The sequence below is a fragment of the Hoplias malabaricus genome, chromosome 2, assembly GCF_029633855.1.
Source record: "Hoplias malabaricus isolate fHopMal1 chromosome 2, fHopMal1.hap1, whole genome shotgun sequence".
NCBI lineage: Eukaryota > Metazoa > Chordata > Actinopteri > Characiformes > Erythrinidae > Hoplias > Hoplias malabaricus.
This window is the reverse complement of record NC_089801.1, coordinates 30,083,520-30,111,508: the sequence shown is the minus strand read 5'-3', so window position 1 is coordinate 30,111,508 and position 27,989 is coordinate 30,083,520. Positions and strand designations below refer to the sequence as shown.

The 27,989-nt window shown below is 39.1% G+C and overlaps 1 protein-coding gene across 1 annotated transcript; it reads right to left on the bottom strand.

Annotated features, from left to right (window-relative positions):
• Positions 1 to 1,714: 1,714 nt before the first annotated feature.
• map1b (microtubule-associated protein 1B) lies at positions 1,715 to 27,518 on the bottom strand. Its single transcript, XM_066659838.1, has 7 exons — positions 27,202 to 27,518; positions 24,255 to 24,356; positions 12,297 to 12,379; positions 10,686 to 10,826; positions 5,193 to 10,506; positions 4,861 to 5,093; positions 1,715 to 4,760 (listed from the first exon to the last, which is right to left on the bottom strand). Exons 1-7 carry the CDS (start codon positions 27,395 to 27,397, stop codon positions 4,605 to 4,607), a joined length of 6,225 nt encoding a protein of 2,074 aa, XP_066515935.1. The 5' UTR covers positions 27,398 to 27,518; the 3' UTR covers positions 1,715 to 4,604.
• Between the last annotated feature and the right edge of the window lie 471 nt (positions 27,519 to 27,989).

Sequence of the window (27,989 nt, the reverse complement as noted above, 5' to 3'; positions counted from 1 at the left end):
CAAGTTTCCTACATCTGCTGCAAATACTTTCCAAAGCAGAAGCCTGTTGTATGAGGCAAGTAGGGGACAATCTACCTAATAATACCCTTGATCTGAACGAGCCCACTCTGTACTGCCCTGAATGATTACTGGACAGAATTCATCTAAGGACAGTTTAGACTCTGTGACCAGCTGGGACCTCCATTGATTAGCCCACTGCTACGAGTACATACATAAAAGTAATCAGACACTGTGATCCAGACGCCTCCTTTGGACTACTGCCAAAGTTATTTCCCAAGCCCTTTGCCGCCAGAGTTTTCCACTTGGGTCTATTGCTGCAGTTCACTCTGGGTTTGGAAAATGCCTGCAGTCAGGACTCATAATTAGTTAATGCCCTCACTGGCATGAGGCGCTCTGCACTGTGGGCAGTTGGATTAGTCCCAAAGCAAAGGGCTTTAGTCGGATGTCAGTAGAAGTCAGAAACAAAACGTTTACTGAATATTTAAGCTTAGTTTCCTAGGCAGGGATTAGTCCTAGTCCTGGATTACTCTTTTTGAGTAATTATTATAAGATAAGTAAGATTATTTCATTAATCTTAATGAAATTATGTAGACCCCCTCGCAGGTTTTTGAGAAGTTGCTCTCCCACCTGTATCTTATATAAACTCGTCAATATGCAAAGAAGAGGGGATTTATTTATAAAAATATATATTTGTAATAAAAAAATTGTTATTTTATTTGCAAAGGATTTTATTGTGTGTTAATAACTCACTAGAAGATAAAACAAAAATATAATTAAATGCAGCACATGGCAAGAATTACTGCTATTTTCTACACATGAGCAGTTCTGGGGGCTTTCTCTACTTTTCCATGAGTCTATAAACAGCCTAAACTCTGAACACCATTTCTAACACGACCCTAATTTTGACTAATTATTGTTGTAAAAATAAATCAAACCAACACCTCTAAAGCAGATAGCAACACATTTGGGCCAAATCTGAGGCAATTTTGGCACTTACGGCCTAGTTATGCCACTGTCAAGTGTTGTTTTGGCCAGAAGTGGGCCAACTTTCATGAACTGGGCTTGACTTGAGTTACAACTTGTGTTGTGTGGGCCAGATGTGTTCCAAATGGGCCACAAAACTCCTGACATCTGTCTCATATATTCTGGACCCGTGGCTGAGCTGAGGCAGCTAGACTTACCTAATTGGTATCATTCAAGGCCAAATGTAGGCCATAACAGAACTGCAGATATGTCACATTTTGCAATCATTCATTGCTAAATCAGATTGTAAAAAATAAGAAAGTGTCAAATAATATGTATATAATTTTTTTTGTCAAGCCTGCCACCAAATTCTTTTCAGATTGCTTCTATCACAATGCCACTGGACAACATGCTTGGAGGAGAATACTAGCAGCCCAGATCGGCTATGCTAGCTAACAGATAACGTTTTCCTACTCCTTTTTTGACTGAAAGCTGACAACTCACCAAGGATAGAACCAGTAGTATCCCAGTGAAGTTTCCTTTTCTAAAGGCTGTTTTGGAATGCTTATAAGTTCTTATTCTCCATTTGACAGTGAAACACACTAGATGTTTTGTATTGACAAAAACCCTCTTAGGAATCTCTGCACAAAATGTAAATGTGATCTTAAGCTTTTGGATTTGGATACCACAAAGACTAGAACAGGAAAAAAGACAGACAAGTGAAGATTTTCCACAAAATTCTTTATTGTGGATAGTTTTCAAGTTTTGCTTTTCCATTTTTTTAAATAGTGATTCCCTTTACATCGAACGCCCAGGAGAGAGCAGTAGGAGATATCGCACACAAACATCAGAAAAAGCACAAGTTAATACTTTCACTGGAGACTAATTCTCTACATTAGATATGGGGGTTTTGTGGGTGGGGATAAAGTAAAGAGGGAAGATGCAAGTTCACAAGGTATAGATATTTCAAACAGAGCTGCAGACATACTTATATTAACGCAGGGTTTTTTGGATTGGGGGTTTTATATTTGTGGGGTGGGTGGGTAAGGTTGAGGCAAGAGTTAAGAGGAAGGCAAGTGTTAAGATTAAGATTGTTGGTGTGTTATTGTGTACAGATCTGTGTGTGTGTGTGTTTGTAAGAGAGGAAGAGAATGAGAGAGAATGAGAGTGTAAGGGAGGTGAGTGCATAGAGGAGAGTTGGTGTATGTGTTTAGATCCAGTTAAGCAGTAAAGAGTGACATAATTGTTTCATGTAGTAGAATTGAACCTGAAAAACAATGCTGCTTTATTCATGCAAGTGGATAAAGGTCCTGTTACCATGTAAATTCTGATGTTGTTGTTATGGTTGTTGTTATTGTTGTCAATCAGAGTTGCAAGGCAACGAAGTATAATTAGTGCATTGTGACTGACAAGACCAAGAAAAAAGGCTTAGACTAAACCCTTAGTCCAGTTCACAGCTGAATTTCATGAAGGTGTTGATGTTTTTTTCTTCCTTTTGTATTGTTGAGTTATTGAAGGTTTTGTAGTGTCTTGAATTGCTCTCATAATTTAGCCACCATCTCATGTCAGTTATAATACGAGGTTGTATGTGTATGTCATGTATAATATCATAACTGTCCAAAATATTTTTTTGGATATATCTGTTTACCCATCATTTGAATCCTAGTGCTGTCTTTTACGCTGTTTTAACATTACATGACAATCGGACAAACAAAAGTGCTCTAAAATGTCTTAGAATAAAACCTCTTTGCATTAATTTACACTAAGAGTCAAGAAAATTGCAAGCATGCTTTGCCTTCTGCTGACAATTTACTGTTTTAGAGATATATGTTTTTTTTCCTTTCTGTTTTTTGAGAGTAGTGATTTTACATATTTTACCTCAACACAACTATTGCCAAATGTAAGAAACAACATTCAGAAAAGTTGTGTTGAGAGATATGTAACATGCTACCGCCAAAGTGTTGAGGTTGTTTATAATATGAAGTCAATATGAGCGTCTAAAGTACATGATGCTTAGCAACACTAAAAAGGGTTTTGGCCATGGGTGCTTTTTTTTGGTGATTCCGTACAAGAGTGAATGACAAGATTTGATGCACTTTTTTAGTGTTCAAACTGTCTCATATTGTACAATACAAATTAAATATATTATTAAGTTTAATGTGGCTGGTTGATAAGTGCCATTTTGTGACCACTTTCTATATATGCTGTATCACTCTATTTTGCAGGAGATTCAGAGTAATCAGAGAGTGCCCATAAACAAATCGAAATGAATGGACATGTATACACTAATAGCCCTAAACTATTAATTTACATAAGAATTAAAACTAGTGCGTTGCTGGCAGTTGAAAGTACATTTCCTTCTTATTAAAAAAGCAGTGTTCCATATTTTACAGCACCCATGCAAATATTAAATTACTCATCTTATTGGAATGTAAGCAAAGCATATGCTAGAAAATGGTGTCACTACGGGTCAGAAACAGAAGTTCAGGAGTTGTCAACTCTCAGAAGTGTGCCTCAGTCAAGAAGGCTCTGTCAACAATAGTGCGTAAAAACATGAATCAATAGAAACAAACTGCATACAGAATGTAACACATCCAGCACCTCAGGTTAAAAAGACATCCCGTTCTATCGCTTGAACAAAGCAAATATAAAAACAGCTTTGACACACATCTGATTAATCCTAGTCTTAATCCGACTACAGAGGAATGTCAAGCTAATCTCACATTGTCAAAATGAACTCATTCAACTAACAATATTTTCCTGGAAAGAAAACATACTGTTTGTAAAAAGGACAGGTTCAAGTACACAAAAGTGCAAATAATAAATAGTGCAAATATGACATAATGCTGGGTGAGCAAATAAAAGTTATGATTTGCAATAAATAATGCTTACTTCAAATGGTGGTCCAACTTGCTCTGCCAAAGCAGATGTCAATCCATACAATGAATAGTGCGAGATGACTTTAAAATATGTGTCTGTGACTTAAATGGAACACTAAAGATAGTAAGGGTAGCTCAGGGGCTCTTTAAGCTGGTTACATCTCACTGATTCAAGCTTAAGCCTCTCATTCAGTCTTTTTGTGTTTTGCACTTTTTTTACATTGAACATATTCTGCACTGTGTCCCCAAAATTGTGTTTGTGATCCAATAATTTACACACCTTATAACTTCACAGACTAAGTGCATCACATGTGTTGTACATTCAGTTTACATTCTAAGGCATTTTTAAAAAATAATCCTTCATACTTTGGTGTATAGATTATTTCTGATGTTGGTTTCTGTTTTGTTAATATTTTGTGTCATAAGCTGTATTTTTGTGGTCGATTTGATAAAAGTTGGAAAATTAATCCATCTTGGCTATGGACTTGCATGTGTATATTTCATAAGCTGTTAATATATTGCTATACACAAATGAGTTAGAACTCATACATATGGTGAGTACTAAAGACTTTTTAAAGAATTTTTAAAGACTGTTTGAACAACAGATCTGACATTTGTCTATGGGAAGCATTGGTATGTTATTATCTGCACATAGCATTTTCTTAAGTAAAGGCATGTTCCTACTGGAAGCTTTTGTTCCATGTTCTCAGCATTTTATACTTTTTGATCCACTGATTCATAACTAATTATTCCTCATGTAGTTCACAGCTCAATTTTACATGCAGGAAACGATTCATCTTGCATAACCACAGTGCTGCTGCTAGCCAAAACCATGATATTCATGTCTTGCTGCTTCTCATGGGTCTCCTGATACCACTCCCTCATTACGTCCGAATCATGGGTTGGAATAAGGGTCACCTGTAATTTCAGCAAACAAATGCAAATCGAATGAGTATCAAAAAAGATAAAGAAAATTTGTTACACTTGGAACATTGATAGTAAACGTTATAAGGACTACCTGTATGTTATTTTCCCACTGTGCCTTCCCCTCTAACAGAGCGTCTAGGACAGCCTTACTGGGTTCCTGTGCCGTCGGATCATTGCCACTGACAACATAGTATGAAGCTCGGACTCTCTTGAAGAACTCTGCATCCACATTCTTGGCACTGCAGTGATTAGGGATATAAACTAGGTCCATGTACATTGGAGGGCAGTTTGGTACTGACTGTCCACTGTTGGCTTTACTGCTTCCTGAGAAACAAGTAAAGGAAAATGTAATAAAGCAAGCATTTTTAAATATCCAACAGTATAATTTAAATTAAATATGTTAAAATGTAAAACAGTGCTTACCTGTGTTTTTCACACCTCTTGATGCAGAGGTGTTTGTTGCATTTTTGGCATCTTTGTCTTCTGTAGTCTTCTTTGGAGAGGCAGTTTTTGACTCCTTGACTCCATTTGTTTTAGACAGAACATTCTTCTTGGCAGGTGAAGAAGGTTTAGTTTTGCTAACAGATTTCTTCTTTTTTGGCTTCTCTGCCTCATCCTTTTTAGACTCCTTTAGTTGGTTATCCTCCTCAGCTTTAAGGACTTCTGGGTCCACCATACAGACATCAGGATAGGGTGGCGCAGGAGCGGAGTCCCTTGATGTAACTGGAGGAGGATCTGCATGACGGTATGTGAGGGTCCTGTCTGTTGGTAGAGTTTCTGAGTCATCTTCTGAGTCTATGTTTGCATCTGCCGTTATAGAAGGACACTCTTCGGTTCCAGGAGGAACATCTGAATCTGTTTGAGAGGGTGCTGATTCACTGACAGAAGTTGGAGGGGTCTCGTCACACTGCTTACTTTGCTGCTTCCCACCAGTTGGGGGTGGTCCACCACCAGACTTAGTCAGCGGCTTTTCCTCTTGTGGAGGGTTCTCCTCATTCATGAAGTACTCAAGAGGGTTGGGGTTTATGAACGAAGGTGAAAGCTCTGTCTTTGGATGTCTGTATTCACAGGAGGTCACCAAACATAAGTCAACATTTGACCGAGACTGTGGAGAGACACTTGCTTTGGAGCTGCCTGGATCTTTTGAGCCACCAGCACACTTTAGAGAAGCTTCATCCACATAAGAGGAACTGCTATAAAACTGGGGCTCTGTTAGCTTAGGGGACTGAGGGGAAGGAGATGGTGTTTTGGGGCTGATAGGTGATTTAGTTTCAGAAGCAATTGGAATGGTTCCTTCTCCTAGATTAAGTGCAGCTGTCTGTGAGAGATAAGACAACACTGTAGGAGATGAAGGGGATGCAGCGTTTGGAAGGGTACTGTCCTCATAGAGTCTGGTGTCCTCTGTTTTTAAACTACTGCTGTCACTAGAAAACAAGGTGGGACTAGTTTTACTTTTGTATTCTGAGGTGCTGGGACCACCCAGTACAAGAGATGAGTCAGGAGACACTGGTGACTGATTGCGGGGTGATATTTTTGGCGTGACAGTTTCAGAACAAAGATCAGCATTTGGAGACATTTCCCTGGCACCACCAATCTGAGAAGGTGTTGTAACAGAGGGGGTGGACTGAGAAGCATCAGATGGAGAAGCAGAGGCAACTTGCGTGCTGTCAGGTTCTTTGAAAATCATGGGCTTCTCACCATCTCCTCCAGGTCTGCGTGATTCTCCCGACTTGAAATCAACTCCATCCGAGGGACTGTAGTCAACTTCTGTTGGGCCATTTTCAGTGAATGCCCGCTGGGACCCTCCAACAGTTGGATGTTCTGGTGATTGCTTACTGAAGTCCAGTGCAAAGGAATTGTCTGGGGATTCCTGCCCATATGACATAGTAGAAGGTTCAGGAGACTTTGTCTCTTGCTGAGGTGTCCGTGACTTGGCGGTTTTGGGAGAAACATCTGGAGAGATTGACATAGGTCGAGGACTTTCCTCCTTGGATGGTGAAACTTCAGTTTCTTGTAGTGTGGTTGGAGTTTGTACAACAGAAACAGAGAGAGAGTCATCTACTTCTGTGGAGTGAGGAGAGCCCACCTCAGCATGCAGTGATGGGGAGACGTCATCGGTTGTGGGCTCTGGTAAAGAGCTTGTTGCAAGCGATGCTGTTGAGGCAGAGGCAATGTGAGAGAATGTATCCTCAGCGACAACTTCATCAACTGGAGTGCCTGACTTATCTGATGTGGTTCCCTCAGATATAGACATTTTACTCTCCTCCTTGAATGTTGTTGAAGGAACTGTCTCAGAAGACTCCATCTTGGTTTGTGGTAGTGAGGATGAAAAAGAGGAATTGTCACAACTTTCTGGCTTTTCCACAGTTTCGGATTGATAAACAAAATCTGGCTTCCCTTCAAGCACAGAGGAGGTACTGCCACAGGAATCTGGACTACATTCTGGGGACGAAATCTTATCTGCTGGTGATATTGGAACAGCTTCATCAATGGGACTTGCCTCTCTAGGAGAATACTCTTTGTCACTTGTTACTTCAACGATTATGGGACCTTGGTTGTTCATGTCCTCTTCAGGTAGTATACCTCCATCCTTCTCTTCCACTGGTGACTGATAATAAGGTGTATGCCCCAAGGACTGAGGAGAAGAAGTGCCCTCTAGTGTTTTATCATCTGGACTGTTTGAGGAGTCCATGACTCCTTTTGAAGACAGTGTTAGTGTAGTACCCAACTCAATTGGCGAAGAAACGCCTGTATGAATGTGTTCCATGCCTATATTATGGTCTGCTGAGGGTGACCTCACAAGGGGCAAGGTTGCAGATGCAGTAGCAAACCTCTCTGAGTCGAAAGAGTATTCAGCACTCTGTTTAATGTAGAAATCCTTGCAAGACTTGTCTTCCTCTAATGAAGATGGGGGTGAAATTGTAGAGGCTGATGCATGATAGTCGTGACCTTCTGTTGCATCACTCTTTGAATGATCTAACTCAGGAACATCTTGAAGGGGTGAGAGTTTCTTTCGGTCATAGTCCCCTGCGATTCCATACCTAGCAAAGTCTTGAGAGGGAGACTCGGTATCGTCATTTGTAGTCTCGTCACTCATTATGTCCCTTGGAGTTGACATTTCATCCATGGGAGTTGGTACACTTGAGATTTCCATCGTAGACTGTGTGTGCCCAGATGTAGTGTATTCCTCTGGAGGTTCATCTCGATTCTCATCATCTGAGGCCACCTCACCTTCTGAACCAACTGGTAGTGTTTCATCATGAATGGAAGCCGTTGGTGAGACAGGAGCAGAGAGCTTTAGAGGAGTGGGCACACCTGAACTCTGCTTCTCCGGTTCTTGGTCAAGTTGTTTGCCCTCTGCTGCCTTGTTGCACTCATCCTCCACACCTGAACTCTGCTTCTCCTGTTCTTGGTCAAGGTGTTTGTCTTCTGCTACCTTGTTGCACTCATCCTCCACAGTCTGTTCTTTCACATCTACAACTTTTGCTTTCAACATAACATCTATTCCTTGATCTTGCTCATCCACTTCTTCTGTTTCTCCCTTTTCTTCGTAATCTCCTGCCTCAGATGACTCTTCAAGTCCTGTACCTTCATCTTCAAATTTCTCAGTCCCGTTTGTACCACTACTTTTTCGTTTTGGTTCTGACTCTGGGGTACCTCCACATTCTTCCTCAGCTTCTGTAGTTGTTATTCCCTCATCCACTGATTCTGCTGCTTCTGGAGAGTCTTTGCAAATGGTGATTTCTTCCTGCTGGATCATTACTTCTTGTTCAGAATCTTCGATTTTTGTCTGAGGTAAAGTTTCCTCATCTTCAGTTATCTCCTCAGCTTTCAGAGCCTCAAAGTCTTTAGTAAGGTCTTCTGGAGAGGACATAAGGGATCGTTCATCCTCCAAGGCTTTGGTGCCTGCCTTAGTAGGTAGAGCTGCAGATGCAGCAGCTGCAGCAGCTGCAGATGCAGCAGCTGCAGCAGCTGGCACCACTTTTACAGCCTCCTTTTTAATGGGCTTGCCCTTTTCTTTAGATTTTGCAGGGCTGCTGGGGGTCTTCCCTTGCATTGCTACTTTTGGTTTCAGTGCAGGCTTTTTCACTTCTCCAGTTCCAGGAACATTCTTCTTCAAACTAACAGGTTTCTTTGCATCTTTTTTAATCTCTTTTTCATCCTTCTTAATTTCTTTCTTCTCCTCTTTTGCCTTCAGAGGTGAGTCTTTCCTAATGTCCCGTTTTTTCACCTCTTTCTTGGGATCCTCTTTTTTGACCTTTTCCTCCTTTTTGGTTGCTGATTTCTCATCCTTTTTCCCCTCTTTTTGATCATCTGCATTCTTGTCTGCTAATTTCTTTGACTCTTTCTTGATCAACTTTTCTTTGGCTGTAATTCTTGGCTTTAAATCAGTTTTCTTTTTCTCTGGTGTGTCAGTTTTTGGTGTTTGTTCAGCTTTAGCTTTTGACTCTTTTTCTGTAGTTTTTACTTGTCGTTTCACAAGTGGCTTTTCTTTCTTCTCAACTTTCAGCGATGCTTCCTGAGTTCCTTCAGCATCAGTTTTTGCCTTTTCGGGGGTTTCTTCTTTAGACTCCTTTCTGATGGCTTTGCTTGGAGATGATTTTGGTAGGGATTTCAGACTCTCTTTGCTATCTGTTTTATGCTTCAGCTTTGCTTGCTTGAGTGCTGGTGCAATGTTTGAAGACAGGTCTTTCTCTGTGACTACAGGATGCTTCAGGAAATCCAAGTGTTTCAGTTTCTCCAAGCCTTCGAGTATGCTGTACTGTGTGGCATTACCTGGGAAAAGAACACGTACTATTTTCTCTGATGGATTAGATGGATGCCATACAATCAGCGAAGAAATTGAGGACAAGTAAGAGATTGGGAGCTCAGACTCATTTCCATTAGGCAGTAGAACTGGAGCCTTGTCCTTCTCGTTACCAGTCCACTGCTTCATAAAGTACTGCAGCTCCTTGCTGTTCTTTGAAGGGTTGAGAACATACATTTCAAGCTTACCAACACCCATTTTCTGGAACAGTATGATAGGCTCAATCGTATTCCCTACATTCCTTTGTAAAGGTTCTGGTTTCAAAGACAGCTTAGTGAGATATTGCTGAGTGAGGGCAGCTTCTTCAATGTTTCTGCGTACCTTGTTGTTTGGTTCTGGGTTCTCAAGAGTCTCAGGCAGGTTAAGGAACACAACACCAAGATCAGGTGAGATCATGTTCTTCATCCAGTCACTGTTGGCTGTGGATCCCTGTGATTGCTCCTCCTCCAGTTCTGCAATCTTTCTCTGCAGCATGCTGTTTATCCCTGGTAGGTTGTCATCACCGATGTGTGTCAAGAGGATGGAATCCACTCGGTCTAGATGACGTACCAATTTCCAAAAACAGGATTTCCTGTTAGATCCACCATTGATGAGCATGTTGAATCCGTTAACAGCAAAAAGTGCTGAATCACCTCGGCCACCTGGGAAAATGTAGCAGCATGGTTTAGATAACTTTAGGAATCCACCGGAGGTGGGAGGTTCTAGCATGTCAAAGGGAGAGGGGATTTCCACCGATTCCGAGAGGTATTCTGTGAACTCAGAGAGGCCTTCCATTTCTGGGAGGATGGTTGTAGAGTTTAGCTTTATTTTAATGAAGTCTTGTAGGCTGTGTTTATCAAGGTTGGAGTTTTTCCAGTCACCGTGCTCAGGACAGAAAAGGGTTAGGCTGGCTTTGTTGGCTGGATGTATGGTGCTTAGAAGTTCCCCAATCTGCAAGATAAAGTTAGATAAAGTTAGCTAGATTTCTTAAAGGCCTGAAATATTGTTTGGAAATCATTTCTGATAGGTTGGCAAGTGAGCATTAGAATCTCACAAATTTGTAAATGCTTTTAAACATCAGATTCCACTGAATATATATTTAACAGAATAATGTGACCACATATGCTCACCTCTTGGTCTGTGAAAATGTCTATGAAGTTGAAAAAAGAGAAGGAACCAGACTGGAGAATGAGTTCACCAGTGTTTTCAAAGCATTGTCCTGCCAGGACAAGTAGCTTGTGGCGGGCTGTGTCAGAAATCATCAAGCGAACCTAGAAACAAATAGAAGCCTCATTTGAACATTTTACATAATAATCTGAGCATGTTTGAATTAATTGAGACCTATATGACAGGGTTAATTTGGAGATTAACAGCTTTTGTTCTCTTGGGTAGGTTTTAGAACATTGCTGATTGCCAAGGATTTGATGGCATTCATCAACATATACTTTACTGAGGTCAGGCATTTATGTTGGATGATTAGAATCACAAAGATATTGGACAAAGTCCAATCAATCCATCATTCTACTGCTCCAGTGCAATACTAATGTGCGGGGAGGTGGTGGGTGGTTTATCCATATTTGCCATTATCCATATCCATATTTATCCATATCCAAATTATACAACAATGTCACCTCAAAGTCAACATTTCTTGCAAAATACTCTTGTATACAGAAAATGTATTGTTGTAATTCCTCAATGCATGTGTCAGAGTCCAATTTACACTGGCATGTAGACTTGCTGCATATCCACTAAGGAAACATATAATCAATTTCACCTGTACTAAATGCATTTATTAATTAGCTATGTGCCCCTCACCCTACCCTCCTTTCTCTCTGGTCTGCTTTCCAATTCATTGTCATTGACTTTTCTGGGCTTCTAGCCAGAGTCAAACCCACCATATTATTAATGCAAAGCTGGGCTAGCTGGACTGCAGATGGCCTGGAAAGGAGGGTGCTGGACGTGTGTATGTTCAAAAGTTCAAAAGGCAGGTTCACACATTGTGTTAATATATCAGGCATAAGGGCTAATTTTGGGACAGTAAGCACGTGCTTTTACATAAATCTTTATGTAAAAATTAGAATAAATTAACATTAGAGTTAAATCAGAAAGACTGACCTAGGAAGACAACAGTTGATGGATTGCCTCACATCAGTTGACCCAACCCTTTTTTAAAATGTAAATGTTGGAACATAGAGTGCTCCACAAGTAAGGCTAGACTTTCACTGTTAACCACTCCTTCCTTGGAGCTACCATTATGGACAAAGCAGGGCTCCATTTTTGTCTGCATTTTGTAAAAAAATTCAAAATAGCAGCTGCCCTTTAAATTCTTTAAGAATTTCATAATAAACTGAACAGTAGAAAAACCTTTTCCCAATTTCCCACAATGTCAAGCATGGTCTAGCTGGGTATGGAGCCCATAGCACTAGACTGGAATATTTTAAACTGAGTCCTCTAAAGTGATGAAGTTCAGTCCAGTATCTTTGAGATTAATTTGAGTACATGATCTTATTATGTTCTTGTGGTTGATTACCATCACATATTCTGGAAATGTTCCAATACTGTATCTACTACAAGGCCTTCCCAGAAAATAGAAGCTGTTACTGCAGCAAAACTATTAATATTTTATATTTTTAATAATGAAAATATTCATTTTAAAAGAAATGTAGGATGAGCTGTTTTTTACAAGATTTGGTGGTATAGCATATCAGAGAAGAGGAAGACTGAGAGAAACAGAAGATTACCTCTGTGCTAACAGCCTCGTCTGAAGGGTTGATCAAGACCACAGTCTCTAGTACACTGCTTTTATGATGCAAAATCTTCTGTCCTGTACCAAATAAAGAAAAGATAAAGACATTAATCAGTCTCTAATACTGAACTCTGAAACATCATGTCCTCCCAAAATTTACCACAATAAACTGTGTGATATTGAAATGTGGAATCATTTAGAAACCACAGCAACTCAGCCACAAAGTGGCAGACCATGTAAAGTTACAGAGCAGGGGTTGCCATGAGCTGGAGTGAACACAAACTTTTTTGGACGGTTGTATGCTTCCAAATTTGTGGGAACAGTTTGAGGAAGGCACAAAACAAGATAAAGGCATGGGTGGGTTTGGTGTGGAAGAACTTGACTGGTCTGCACTGATCCCTGACCTTCAATACATCGGACACTTTTGGGATGAACTAGAATAGAGATTGACGTGGCAAAATTCCCATAGGCACACTCTAAAATCATTGAAAGTCTTCCCAAAATCATGAAAGGGGTGGACCAACTACATATTAATGCCCATATATTTTGAATGAGATGATATAAAACTCCTGTAGGTGTAATGTGTAGATGTCCAAATACATTTGTCCATATGGAGCATCTAGCCTGATTTCAATATTAGAGTGCCATTATAAATAGGACTAAGTTCAGCATCTTAAAATGTCATATTTTAAAGTAGAAGACAGACAGCATGTTCCGTTCCAGGAACTAATTTTGTTGGAATTAAAATGAAACATTAAATTAAATGGAATTCGTCTAATGAATATGCAAGCTCTTTTTTCACTGGGTGACAAGATGCCCTTATAGCCTAGATTCTGAACTGTTTGTACTAATTGAGCTTGTAAATTATGCATAAAAATTCTCATTATCTGGAAGAGCTCCAAGAGGCAGAGATTAGTCTGGAGCAGAGCTGCACAAAGTTTGAGACTGGCCACTAGAGAGCTGCCTAACCCCCTACTCCCATATCTGAAAACACATATTAATATACAATCTATTTTCATATATATATCTTTTTTTTTCTCTCTAAAAGGAACTCTGCTTAATTGTGTACTAAACACCAGTATCAACATTCAACACCAATTTCCCATTCTATTTAAACAGAAATAATTCAGTTTTAAAGAAGCAAACCATATTTTGGATAGTAATTATTAAATAATTAAAAAATATTTCTATAAATTGCAGTTTACATGAGAGGTTGAATCAAATTGCTTTGCATTGTCTGAACTAACCAGTTAGTTCTCCATAGCATGGGTCCCACACATTGCATGGTCATGGTTAAAATACAGTTATATATATAATATATTATTATAATATAATATATTGCAATATAAAATGTTTTAATAACAATGTTGTGAATTTTAAACACCTTTTCAATATATATTATTTACCACATTTACCACATATTATTTATCACTGACTGACATTCATTATAGGGCACTTCCATTAGTTCAGCGCTCAATAAAAAATTTAGTTTAAAAATATTAATATTGACAAAGCCAATAAATTTTTGTTTGATAGTGATGTCAAGTTTCATGTATGTACTTGGAAGTTTGTAGTGGATTTTATACTGTTCATACCGATATCGGGATTATATTGTATTGACCAAAATTAATAAAAATATTGTCCAGCCCTACAATGACGACACAGGAGCATTCTTTAGTTCTACAGCGGTAGTCCATCTGTTGCTCTACCTATTTTGTTTGCCCCCTTTTACTCTTTTGTTTAATGGTCAGAATATAGTTATGTCAGACATATAGTTTGGCCAAAGCTACGTTGACTCCAATTTTCCTGCTCTTAGAACAAGCCAAGTTTCATCTGCAGTATAAAAAGGATTTGAGTGACATTTCCCTCTTCACCTCTATGTGGACAAAACCATACAACTCTATATTTCTCAAGCCACTCAGAGCATGAATTTTGATCCACTGCAAGCAACTGTCTCCTCTGTTGCTGGCACAGAAATTAGCCTTGGAGCTTGAGGTGTTCCCAGAACTCAAGGTCTGTTCCTTCTCTCAAAATCTCAACCACTGCAGGTGCATTGTTTAATCAATAAGTTTGTTTTCAAGACCTGATGGTTTTCTGTAACCTAGCAACAATACAAGCGAGGTAAAAGCCCACATGTTCATTAGCAGAGAACTGGCTCAGCTTTCCAGCTGTTGAAATGTGGTAAAATGGCAGATATAAATAAAATACTGGTACTGGTAAATACTGGTATGAATTTTATACTGCTCACACACACAAAATATATATATATATATATATATATATATATATATATATATATATATATATATATATATATATATATATATATATATATGAATCGTCTTACAGCATTCAATTTAATGTATTTTTGAATACATTTGAAAGATTATTTGATTTCAAGGAAATAACACAGTCTTTGTGCACAGCAGGGCATATTTAGCCCTCATTGCTCACTAGTAGCTTGAGGTCACATCACACACTTATGTCTTACAGTATACATTTGTGTTCTTCTTAAATAAACTGCTAATACTGACTGCTGAGACAACTATACAGTGCATGATATGTTCATCCTCATAAAATACTGCTCTGCTTTCAGAACATGACAACATGAGAAAAAGCATCTAATGAACATCTAATGAAAAATATCATACAACTGACATAAGTGTGGGCTGCTGAACAATGCCCTGTTCAAAGCCAGGTGTATGTGTGTGTGTGTGTGTGTGTGTGTGTGTGTATTCAGGTGGTCTGATCATGCAGTGAATGTAATTACAGTGTCATTTTACACCTGCTGAGGCATCATTAATCAAACGGATTTATTTTGTTTCACCTCCCCCCACTCTTCATACACTCCTTCCTTTTCTGTTACATGCTATATATATATATATATATATATATATGGAGACCTGGAGAGGCCTACAAGCAAGAGTGTCAGTAAGGCTGGAATCAGGCAGATTTGTCTTTGTGACAGACACATAAATCAAGCCACTTAAAAATTGTGCTGGAAAACTTGTTTCTTTCTGCTCTGACAGTGTTCCCCAACTCTGATGACTGGCTTTTTCAACATTACAATGCTCCATGTCACACAGCCAGGTCAATCAATGTGTGGATGAGGGACCACCAGATCAAGACCCTATCATGGCCAGCCCAATCTCCAGACCTGAACCCCATTGAAAACCTCTGGAATGTGATCAAGATCAGTTATAGTCTCCATACAAAAGCATGAAATAAAATGAAGTTCTGGAGCAGCTGTACATGAGCTGTAAAAGGTCACCCAACTCACTACCAAGCCTTGGCAAGAGGAGTATAAAACCTTGCACAAGAGCATCACTGTATACCTTTGGGATGTCATCCAATATCAGCACCTTTATTTACTAAAACTCTGACAGCAACATCCACCTCAGATCCTCACAACAGTGCTCCACGTAGAAAAAGGTCTTTCCAAATATGTAGAGGCTGTCACTTCAGAAGAGCTTTACCCCATTGTGGATGTGGAATATTGACATAGTTGCATTATACCATGTGCAAAATGGTCGCTGAATCTCCTCTTTGAAATGGTAATAGTCCCTTCTCATGTAGAGCAACACCTGACTGATCAGGCTTCTGCGAGCCTCCTTTGTTCTTGTGTCTAAGTCCTCTTTGTTGTTAATTTAATGCATTTTTTTTCGTATCCCAAGTGCTGTTGCACAACAACACAAGTGAGTTTTCATGTCCTGATCAGAAGCTGCTAAAGGCATAGCCCTTTTGAGGGCAACCCTCTACAAGAGACAAAGAAGGAGGGATAGATGTCTAGTCTAGTCCTATTTTTGGTTAACTTTTTACATTGGATTAATGCAGTTACGTGGTTTTACACAGTTTATATGGATAGTATATGGTTTTAAATAGTAACAGTACACTAAATAATTTAATTAATTGTTAACTTGTGTTTAATGTTATTGAAACATTACACAGGAGAGACCCCTGTGGCTTTGAAACATTTGTACCTTACACTAACGTTTAAGGTTAGGTTTAGGGTAATGGTTTAGGATGAGTAGCCTTCACAAATATGTACGTGATCAAAGGGCAAAATTTATTTAGTACACATTGCACAAATCCTGGGAATATTATTTTAGTCAAATATGCTAATATTCAGACCAAAGTGTAAAGAAAGGCAACAACAGCATTAAGAAGTCACATAACTAAAGAAGAAGAGTAGAGTTATGTTGTTATATTCATGCTGTCTCTAAAATATTAAATTAGCAGGGTAAGGCAAAATGATTTTTTAAATATGAATGTACATCAATATAAAGAGCTTTTATTCCATTTTTAAGCAATTGTAACTTTTATTTTGAAATTTCATATAGTGTAAAGAGCAGCACTTTTTTTTATTTATTTTATTTTTATTTTTATTTAAAAGACAGCCTTGACTGGAACTACACCCTAATAAGATCCCAACCTCAAAGTGACCCTCTATCATTCAGCTGGGAAACAGCATCATTACCCAGTGGCCTCACAGAAAAAGGAGTCTTCATTTCAAATAGGAAAAAAAGGATTCCCCAGAGAAAGGAAGAAAAGATCTGTTCCCCACAATTACTCTGGCTCAATAGCAGGGCCTTATCCCCAGCACTATACCGCAGACTGAGTGGGATAGCTGTCGCTAACCATTATCCACATGACTGGCCAAAGTAAATCCTATAAAGTCACTTTATAAAGCTGACCATGCCCAGATTATCCTGACCTCAACTTGTCCAGACTGCGATATGTTTGTATGAGGAAATGAACCATGATAGAATTCTCATGTGTCCTGTCTTTCAATATGAAGAACATATTCATGTTGAATGAGAGAAACCGCCCCAAAACAGCCCACAGTAAAAGATTGTTTCCATTGAATTTACTCTTCTCATGTTTTCTTTGTTGTCACATTTATTTGGTACGTAAAGATCAAGATCTAACAAGATCTAACAAGATCCAAGATCTAAGCTATTCTTGGGTGACACACCATTTCGAGTAAGCAGATATGAATAGTAAAAAACTAAAAGCAGAAGCACACATTCATAATATTTCTACCTCATGATTATTTATGAGATATAACTAAATAAAACAGTAAGCTCTTGTCCACTAGAGGCACTGTTTCACAAAATGCATACAAACTCTCTTATGTTAATCAGTGATACACTGCTGTAAACACTAAAGCAAGAAAGTTAGACAGGGTTTTGCTGAGGCTTAGATTTAGGTTTTGGTGTTATGGTTATATACCACTGGTATATAGGGTTGGGTGTTTGTTATATACAGTGAAACCTCTACCTACGAACTTGATCCGTTCCGTGACCCGGTTCGTAAGTGGAAAAATTTGTTTCTCGAGTCAATTTTCCCCATTTAAAATAATGGAAAAGCAATTAATGTGTAAACCCTGAAAGTCACCCTTTTTGCACTGATATATGTTTACAACACTCTCAAATTAGTAAAAAAAATACATGTAGCATTACTAAAAATAACAAAGAAATAAAAAAGTTTTAAGTGGTTCCATATCGCTACCTTGAAGACGACGACTGGCTGGAGGAGTAACACAGGCGCTGGCTGTATGACGGGAGGTGGGGGCTGGGTGGAATAACGGAGAGTAGGTGGGTGAATGTGGGGAGACGAAGCGTAGATACGGCTTAACTTAGCACGAATTTCGATGTCTGCTATTTACACTTATGCTAAATTGCTAAAGCTACAATTTGCTAATCTTAAAAGCTCACTCAAGTCTGGGCGCGCTGGGAGACTCTCCGCTTAGGGTCAGTGGCCATTTCCAGCCGCCGGCTCGGCGGAGGCTCGGGTTCGTTTCTAGAGTCATGGTTCGTTGGTGGAGGCAAAAAATATTAAAATGCCAGGTTCGTATCTTGGAGAGTTCGTTAGTAAAGGCGTTCGTTAGTAGAGGTTCCACTGTATATATAAATGCAGGTCGAGAGGCTGAGATTTGTGTACACACTCACTTGGAAACTGTAATAGTGCATCCAAACATAAAGGTAACATCCTGCTACTTTTATACAATGATAGAAAACACAATAACACACAGAAAGCTCCAGCTGCATATGCTGATCCAGTTTACTCTTGCTCCCACTGATTATATTAGTAAATGAGAAACATAGCAGTTATTATTGTGAATAATTGGGTCATTTTCCTCTTTCAAAAAATGCTAAATAAATCGACCCTGAGGGACCGTGACAGCCCAAGTATTTACACATATATTTTTTGATTGTAGTTGTGATGGCTGAGAATTTTGTAAGACTGTTTATTTATTTATTTATGGCCCAATACAAAATTCGAATAATATTTCTGATGTCACATATTGAGACAGAATCATGTAAACATCTAAAATGAGTGGTATATGACACATGACCTAGCCCTCAGTTTAGATTATGTTCAATTATGTAATATCACAATTATTGCTCTATCACATATCACTCGCATCATTCCAGACCATTAATTTTACTATAAATACCCGTGGTGCATGGTGACGTGCAGTTCTGCTTAAGTGCTATTGATTCCATTACAGAAGCTGGTGCTTTTTTTATTGATTCTGTACTGTCACTCTGTCTGTTTAGCTCTGTGGGGTTGATACAAGAAAAATCTCCTGATGCTTTTTAAAGGAATACTACAGGATTTTTTGGTCTCTGTCTGCTGCAAATGTAACATACAGTGCATTATCCATTATCTTGTAGTGTTTTCCCTGTATGTAGCAAAAGAACCAAATCAAAACCAGTTTCACTAACAACCATTAGGCAGATGGTGAACCCATTGCCTCCTAAATGATTTGATTTGAGTGAAATTCAAGACTCGGCTTTGGAGTATGGAAACTAGCGCCTGTCCTCATTTACCTTTTTTTTTTTTAAACGTAGGACACACCCAGTCTGCCTTCTTTTACTCATATTTTACATTAAGCACATCTTAATTCATGCAAATATGTCAATTTCAGACAGAATGTGAGCCAATAGCTGTCTTTATGCCTGACTAGTAAGGTCAAGTAATCCAGAGCTTAAATACGATTATGGTGTAAAAAATTAACAAAATATGGGGGAATAAAATAATTAGACAAGATAGAGCAAAAACTAAGCACATATTTTTACAAAAAATATCACTCCAGATGGAATACTTCATTACTGATAATGAGCTTGTAATATACAATGTTAAAGGATTTTTTTAAAGAGGAGTAATTAGCTAGTAATTAACTGGTGAAATTGATAGTATAAGGTATTTTCCCGAAGAGAGAATTATCATTTCTTTTCTTATATTACTTTGTTAATTTATAGAAGATAATTGTCCCTATAATGTAAAACAAAAGAGTATGTCTGCTTTGGTACAATGATTTCTGAATGCATAGATATTAGCATCACCAGTGGTATTTTCTATGATTTAATGGATTTGTTGATATTGTCTGAAATAATACGAGAAATTATCACACACATTTCTACCAGATATGAGTTAGAGTGTACAGAGGCAGAACAGATTTTAAAGATACTGATGAAATGATTCATTAAATACTGGAAGAAGAATTTGTGCACACCCATTTTGTCACATGCAACGTACAAGGCCCCATGTGTTTTTCTTTTCTTTTCTTTTCTGAAAACAGTGAATTTATTGCCTGTGCTATTCAACCATGCTTCAGATGCAGTAGATTATGAGATAGAGATAATATTGGAAAACACTAGAGTATTCCTTTAAGGCTAATTAACATGCCATATGATCCATCACTGGAGACCAATATATGAGGCTCTGAAGACTTGAATCTTCAGGACATCTTCATTTTCCTGTTCCCCACCTCCTTCGTTTGTCTCCCCCCCCCAGCCCACACACATACACACACACACACACACACACATTCTGAGTCTTTCCCCACTCCCTGCTTCTCTCTCTCCCTCTTTGTTCTCCCACAGCTCCTTCATTTGTGTTTATTTCTGTCGCTCCCTCGCTTCCACTGCTTGCTTTATCTTTTGTCTGTTTTTTTCAGTGACCTCCTAAATCTTCTTTTCTTCACTCTCTCTCTCTCTCTCTCGTGAATGGAAGTTTTTCACTCCATTTTGCAGTTTGAGTGCTTTACACGTCCCAGTTTTGTCATCATCATTGTTTCATACTTTCCAATATTTGAAGTAATAACTCAGGCCCAGCTTTAAAGATGAATGAAAGATAGGGACTAAAAATTAGTGTGATGTCATATACATCATGCTAATTAGTAGGTATTCATATTCATTCAAACATTTTATAAATAAAAATGCATCCATAGTTCCAGGCTCTGTAAAAATATAAACTGGTAAATAATCTGGTGCACAAACTGAACCAGACAGGGTGTGGTCTGCTCTCGCCTTATTCATAAAACACAATGGGCAGGAAACATGCATAAGGTGAACGTGTTATTCAATTAGCATTTTAATCTTTCCTGTTCAAAACACCTGTTTGTGTGTGAAGCTTCTCCCAAGATTCTCCTGCATGGAATAAATGTGGCATATTTATGGTAATTCACACGTACACTTACTATTTATTTGCATAGATTTAAAAATGTAATAATTTCTTGCAGGTGCACAATTTTGTGGCCTGTTTGGCAAAAAAATAAAATAAAAATGCAAAACAGCCCCCAAATGTTGCCTTTATAAAATAAGAGCACATTTTGCTGAAATATTATTCATAAAAGCCACTGAAAATGTGAGGATTTTCATCAGCAAGCCTTGAGATAAATGCCAGTAAAAGGCAGGAGATCGTTGAACAGACAGCTAAATTGATGTCATTGCGTGTTTTGTTGTGTGTGTGTGTGTGTGTGTGTGTGTGTGTGTGTGTGTGTGAGGAGCAATCAGCCTCCTCCTTCAACCTCCACCCAGCTATCACCCAGACATTTCTCTCTCTCTGTCTCTCTCTCTCTCACACACACACACACACACACACACACACATCATGTTTCCTTTCCTCACTGCATGGTCAGCAGCAATAACTAAAAGTGTTTAACCAGGTAACACATAAATACGACTTTACCAAAAATATAACTTTAAAACCTAATTACAATAACAATAATAACAATCAAATACGGGTAAAATATTATGTTAAAAATCTTAGACTGGATGATTTAAAAAAGATAATCAAAAAAAGTATTAAACTAAAATGCATTTACAGAGATGGAGATATTGGGGCTATTACACATGATTTCCAAAATATTTTCAAGATTTCTTTATATACAGATGCTCTGGATAGTTGTGAAAGTCCCACCAGTAATGCACCAACACTGCTTTGAAGCCTTTTGATTCATAATTGAAACGAAGAGAGCAACACCACCAGTCCTCCTAGGATTTTAATGGCCTCATGTTCTTATATCACTCTTCAAAGTCACAGCATAACTGATAATCACCAGCTGCTCACCTTCATTACAGCAAAACATGCTGAACTGAGAATCTGGAACATCACGGTGCACTTAACATCAGCATATAACCTTCTTTCTAACCATCCTTAACACTGGCATAATGTACACTACCTCTGCCATGAAAACAATGACATTATGATATTTTGAGTTAGAGGCCTTGTTCAAAGCTGCATAATTAAGGGTGCTCCCAAGTGGTGCAGCTGTCTAAGCATTGTCCCTGTCTTCTGAAGATCAATGATTCGATCTCCAGCAATACCTCAGCCAACCAAGGTCAGCCAACCGACTGACCTTGCCCTCTCTGGGAAGGGAGGATGGCCCTCCATCTCCTTTAATAACAAGCACAGTGCTAGCCAACATGGGCATCTATTAGATAACAGATAACAAATCCGGACGCTTTACTTTGTGATAGCAGCAGTTAGAAAATAAGTGCTTGTAACTTAAAATTGGGCCTGAATGTCCATGTCATAATAGTAAAATTACCAAATCTACATATCAACCACATGATAAGGTTTGTCTTAATGAGGGCTTCATAAACGTAGCCAACAATAGCCATTTTTCATATTTTCATATTTTCTTACAAACTGTATTCACAGGAGGGGTGTATTAAAGAGGGGTGAATCCAATCATTAAAATTGGTGTCTTCAACATTTTGGACTTGGCTTTAAGGGACATTCAGTGCTTAATTATGTAATAAGTTCTAATGCATTAAATTGGCTTCAGAGTAATCAGTAAATGAAAAAGTCTGGGTAGTGGACAGTCAATGGAGTCTAGACTGCTTCCTAAACTAACCCCCACAGTCAAGGTCATAAAAATGATGACCACACAACACACTGCTCTGAATTTGTGCGATGTATGTGTGTGTTACTGAGATTCAGTTTCACTGATTGATCATCAGGGAGTGTTGAGTCCTCTCTGACCAGATTTAGATTGAGAGAGAGAGAGAGAGAATGAGAGTGATAACGAGAGTGATAATAAGAGAATGTGAAAGAGAAGAGAAAGTGTGAGCAAATTTTGAACAAGCTAAAGTGAGGTTGAAAAAACGACAAAGCAAAGAGAAAATGAAACTACAACGTAAAAGGGAGAGCTAAACAGACAGAAGGTGGATAAGAAGACAGATTATATGAGAGATAACAGAGAGACATCAAAAAACATAAGAGAAATAAAAATACAGGTGAGATGAAAATAAAGATATTGCACTTGATAAGACAGATAACAAAAGAGACAAAGGAAATGACAAATACACAGGTGCAAAGGATTTAATAGGGACAAATAAATATAACAAGACAGATGGTGAAAGAAAAATAGAAAATAAACTAGAGATCATCTAGGGAAAGAAGAAAGTTAAGGGGAGAAAGAGAGCTAATGTAAGAAAAGAAAATGAGAGAGAGATGAAGAAAGGGAGGTGAAGGGAGATGAAATAGTTGTTTGAGCTGTCAAGGTAAATTTTACAAACCCACCAGTCACAGTGGCAGGAGACAAAACAATTCATTTGCAGCTTTAAAAAATGCCAAGGAGGTCAGTTATGGTCACATGTTTGATGGACTGTGAACTATCTACTGAAGCGAAAATGATACAAGCTGCAAAAGAGCTCCTAAGGAATTGCTGTCTCTTTTTACAGAAGTGTCATTATTTCACTGTAATCAGTGAAAATCAGCTTTGAATCTAAAATATCATCCGCCTTCTTTAGTGAGGCCTAAGGGTTAATTTTCTGGGTGTAACCAAGCAACCTCAGGCTCATGACTGCAGACAAAACCCAGTGGGGAATTTCAGAGCTAATTATCCAGAGGTTTCTCTGAGAGAGAGGGAGACAACAGGAGATGGGACTGGGGCGGGGTTAGAGGAGGACAACAGAGGAAACAGGGACGTGATCACAGAGCAGAGCCAGACACAGCTCCAGGCAGACGCACTCCACTGCCTGCACTGTTGAATATGCTAATTTAAAGGAGCATTCACTCATTTTACCAGCATAAATCATCAAATAACGGCTCTAAATTTCTTTTTTCACAGTTTATCTAATTGTAGAATACAACTGATATGAGATAAAGCATCAAACTGCATTGCACCTTTTAAAAGAACAAATATAGGCTCCATAGAGTGGGTCCCTCATGGGGGCATTCATTATTAAAACAGATTTATATCCAGACCATTAGATGTCAGTATAATAACCTTTCCAGCTGGAGGAATTTGTGATAACCTGTCATCCATCATACCTTTTTTTAATATCATTCAGCCACACACACCCATAGACACTGAACTTAGCACTATCACTCCACAGCAAATAAATTTACATCTCCACAGCAGTGCCGATGGGCTTATTCTCCCTCCAGCCAAAGCATGACATCGGGTATGGTAGCGTTCATTGAACTGAGCTTATGTGCAGCTGCTCCAAAGCTTTCAATTAATTCTAGCTATCAAAGTTCAGCTTCATCTTTTCAACTTGTGTGCAAAGTTGACGTCTTGCTTAAGTGCATTATATTGCATACATTGATCCAGCTAGGTAATCTAGCTTTAAATATTTGATAACCATTCCTCATAAACTGCCCTGCAAAGGTATACGAAGGATACAATGTCAGGCACTCATATTCAGCTTACCTCGCACATCTGCAGAAAACCTGGCTGAGTGTCGAGAAACAAAAAGCTTCAGCTCCTGGTCCAAGTTGCAGTCAATGAGATTTGTGTCCCATGAACGGATCCCTGCAGTAAATCAGAAAAACATGGCATTTGCTCTCAAAACTCCCTGAAATTTAGTGTAATCAGTAATAATTAAATGAGTATTGGATATATGACACAATGCGCTAATTTATTCATTGCTTGATTCATAATATGATCTGAAAAATCATTCAGGCTGTGCTGGTACAATTAATCTTTTAATCACTGGCTTTAAAACAACCCTGTACTTTACTCAAGAACAATCAATATCTGGAAATATCTACATGACTCATACTATCTAGCATTTTTCTGCTGAGTCATATTTGATTTTACATTTCTGATACTTGGTACCTATATTCACAGCTTAGATTATTTTAAACCAAGTGAAAGCAACAATATTAGGCAAAAATATAGCACCACTATTTATTTATTATTTATTTGGATTAGTTATTATAACTAATTATAGTACAAATTGCTATTTTAACCCCACATTCATCATCAAGGCAAAATGTTTGTCTCATCTTTGACATACATAAAAATAATTCAAAATATATAATCTTTAATGAATGACCTTGTTTTTGATGTGATTTAGCCTACTACATCATCCTCATCACCATCATCCTATACCACCATTTGGATTGTGAACTGGACCGGTGAAAAGTAAAAAATATTTGCAAATCAGGAGGATCTAACCTGAATAATATCAATCATTAGTTCAACAGAAATGGCAGCTAATAGAGAGGATAATCCTGAACCATTAGCATACAGCAAAAGGACAGATATTCAGAGGACAGTTGGACAGAGGACAGATACTTAAACACTTAAATAATAGTTACTTCCTGTGTCTAAACTTAGAAACAAGTGTCAACAAACAAAGTGCAGCTAAGAGCTAAGCTAATACAAAATTGTCAGAATGTCAAATAATATTAATAGCTAAATTTTGTTTCTTGTTTCCAACTGCCAAAATCAACTGACTACATTGACACAAACACGATTTTATTCCATTACACAACACCTGTGTATTTATATCTCATTGTCAGTTTGGAAATTATTGCTGTCAGCTGCACATTTGCTATGAGAAGTATCTGCCAAAATATGCACTTCCTTGCTTCCCCAAGCAATACTGCACAGTCATTCATGCATTCAAGCTTCTCTTAAAGGCCTTGTACATGGCTGTGCTTTAAAGTAGGCCTACAAAATAAACAAAATTGAATGCACACACATTTGTCCTCTTTGTAGGTTGCTAGTATTACACTATTTGAGGCTGTCCAGAGATGCTAAATATTGGTAATGCTTTACTTTATCATTAGCCCACTCCACAGAGTAATTTATTAACAGTAAAACAGCTTCTTTGTCATTTGTCACTGACTATATATTTGTGAATCTGGGTCTATTGACCATTTTGGTTTTGTTTTGATTTATTTCCATTTTCCTTTTTTTAATAATTAACTTCTCTACACAACAGACTTGTCATTATTTGTTAAATAACCAGTATTCTTCTTTTACACTCTATTTCACTTGCTACCTGAAAATGCACTTCAAATAAGAAATAAAAACGCGAAACGCCCTTTTTTCCCGGCCAGAAGAAAGTCCCTTCTAAGTTTCCGTAGGGACCGCAGTGCGGACCGCGCCACGCCTACAAGCCGGTGCTGAGGAGGGAGAAGATGAGAGAAATGGCCGTTTTTTAGCCGATTACTTTTCAAGCTTAAGCTTTATCTTCTTTAAGGGGTGGGCTGAAACTTTAATAAGGCCTTGCCATGTTTTCAAATCCAGCAAGACTTTCTCAGCTTTCATTTCACAATGTTAAATAGTTGTTTACGTCCGTAAACACGTCTCGAGCGGATGAGAATTCATATAATGGCTCAACTCAAAAACAGGAGACATACAAGCAACGCTGCGGACTTGAGGTGTTGCTCTGTGGCTGTCTGTGTCAGTCATAGTCTGAGTTTGTGTCTCAAATGGCCCCCTAGCTCCCCACGTAGTGCACTACTGAAACGATTAAACCAAAACAGTGTCTCAAAACTATGTGCTCAATGTCAAGCCATCCACATTCAAGTTTTAGGTGCACACCTCCTTAACGTCTATTAAGGGCACTCATTTGTTTGTTAAAGCCCTGGCGTGATTATAAATCAAGTAAGATGATATATCAGCCTCAGCCCGAGTCTCCATATAAATGCTCCTCAGACCCTAGCATAACATAAGCGTGCTGAATCACGCTAACTGTGTGCGCCCGGTTGGGAGGGGGGGGGGGTGGCTGCTGCGTACACTGCGTCACACCTGGACCACTTTTGTTGAGATGCACAGGAAAGAAATGGGAGGGGTGGTGGTGGCTGGGGGTGGCGTGATGGCCAACGCTTTGATAAAAACAGGTCCATCAGTCGAGCCCTGGAGGAAATCAGGGAGGGGCTGCGGATGGGATTCCATTAAAACACACACACACACACACACACAATGGCCAAGTCTCAGAAAAGTGATGGGGCATTTTCTCCGGACACATGGGGACCCAATTACTGCAACAAAATTAGGATTAACCTATAAATTGGCTGTGGTTATTGTCTGATCTCAAGGTTAGACTGCAGCAGACTGGACATAGTAAGGTGACAACTGACAATGATGAACTTGGTTTCAAATACAGCCTACCTGTCTACCACCATTTAAGGTGGAACTGTCCAATTTGAATAAGACGAAACTAAGAAAATGTGTGCATTCCCCGTACCAGAATCTAACTGCATCGTTTAAGGTGGAAGAGAAAATTCCAGAAAGACAACTCTAGAATTCATAAATGCATATAACTACGGCACCGTTTAAGGTGGACTGCAAAGCGAAGAGAACTTTAGTTTCACGTCACTACTGGCCATTAGCGGAGATATAAAAAGAGAGCAGCCTTTACCCTTTTCGATGTCCGCAATGGCACACTTCAACTGGTCGGTCGTCACCAGTTCCCCGACCACCACCAGCAGATAGAACCTGCCGTCGTCGAAGTGATGCGCTGAGGCCGCGGAGGGTGAGGTCATGTTGCCGGCGGTTGTGCCGCTCTCCCCGCAGAAAGTCTCCGCGGTGTCGGCCGTTGCCACAAGCGTTGCCATCCTCACACACCGTCACATTCACATCCACTGTCTCTCTGTTTCTATCACACACACATGCACGCGCTTTCTTACACACACGATCTTGCTTCCCCCGCCCACGGCGCGTGGAGATCTGCTGGTGACCAGGCGTACAGCGGAGCGCTTTAGGAGGGGTCCACGCTTTTATACCACCCACACAGACACCCCCACCCCACCCCACCCCACCCCACCCCAGTACACACATACTCAGTCACAGAAGCGAGACTGCTCGCGGATCAAGCTGATGTCATCCTCCTAAAGTCCCCACTAGCTCATCAGTGTAGGAAAGAAAGGTACTCTCTCTTCATGGTAATCACATTCTCATGCTGGACATCACTCACACACCTGTGGACAATTTCACGTATCAACATGCGTTTTTGGATTTTGGGAGTAAACCTGCACAGACACAGGGAGAACACAACTCCTCACAGACATATGACTAGAGGCTAGGCTTGATCTTGGGTGTGTAGCAGTGACTCTGCAGCACTATCAAACTGTCTGTCTGTCTCTGTTTATTTGTTCAAGTATCTATGCATAATTCCATGATTTCTAGCAATTGAATACACAACACACC

Coding starts and splice junctions, on each gene's coding strand:
- map1b (XM_066659838.1), bottom strand. CDS start 27,397: ATGGCAACGCTTGTGGCAACGGCCGACACCGCGGAGACTTTCTGCGGG. Junction 5,094..5,192: donor AAGAGGTGTGAAAAACACAG/GTAAGCACTGTT, acceptor CTTGTTTCTCAG/GAAGCAGTAAAGCCAACAGT. Junction 4,761..4,860: donor AGTGGGAAAATAACATACAG/GTAGTCCTTATA, acceptor CTGAAATTACAG/GTGACCCTTATTCCAACCCA.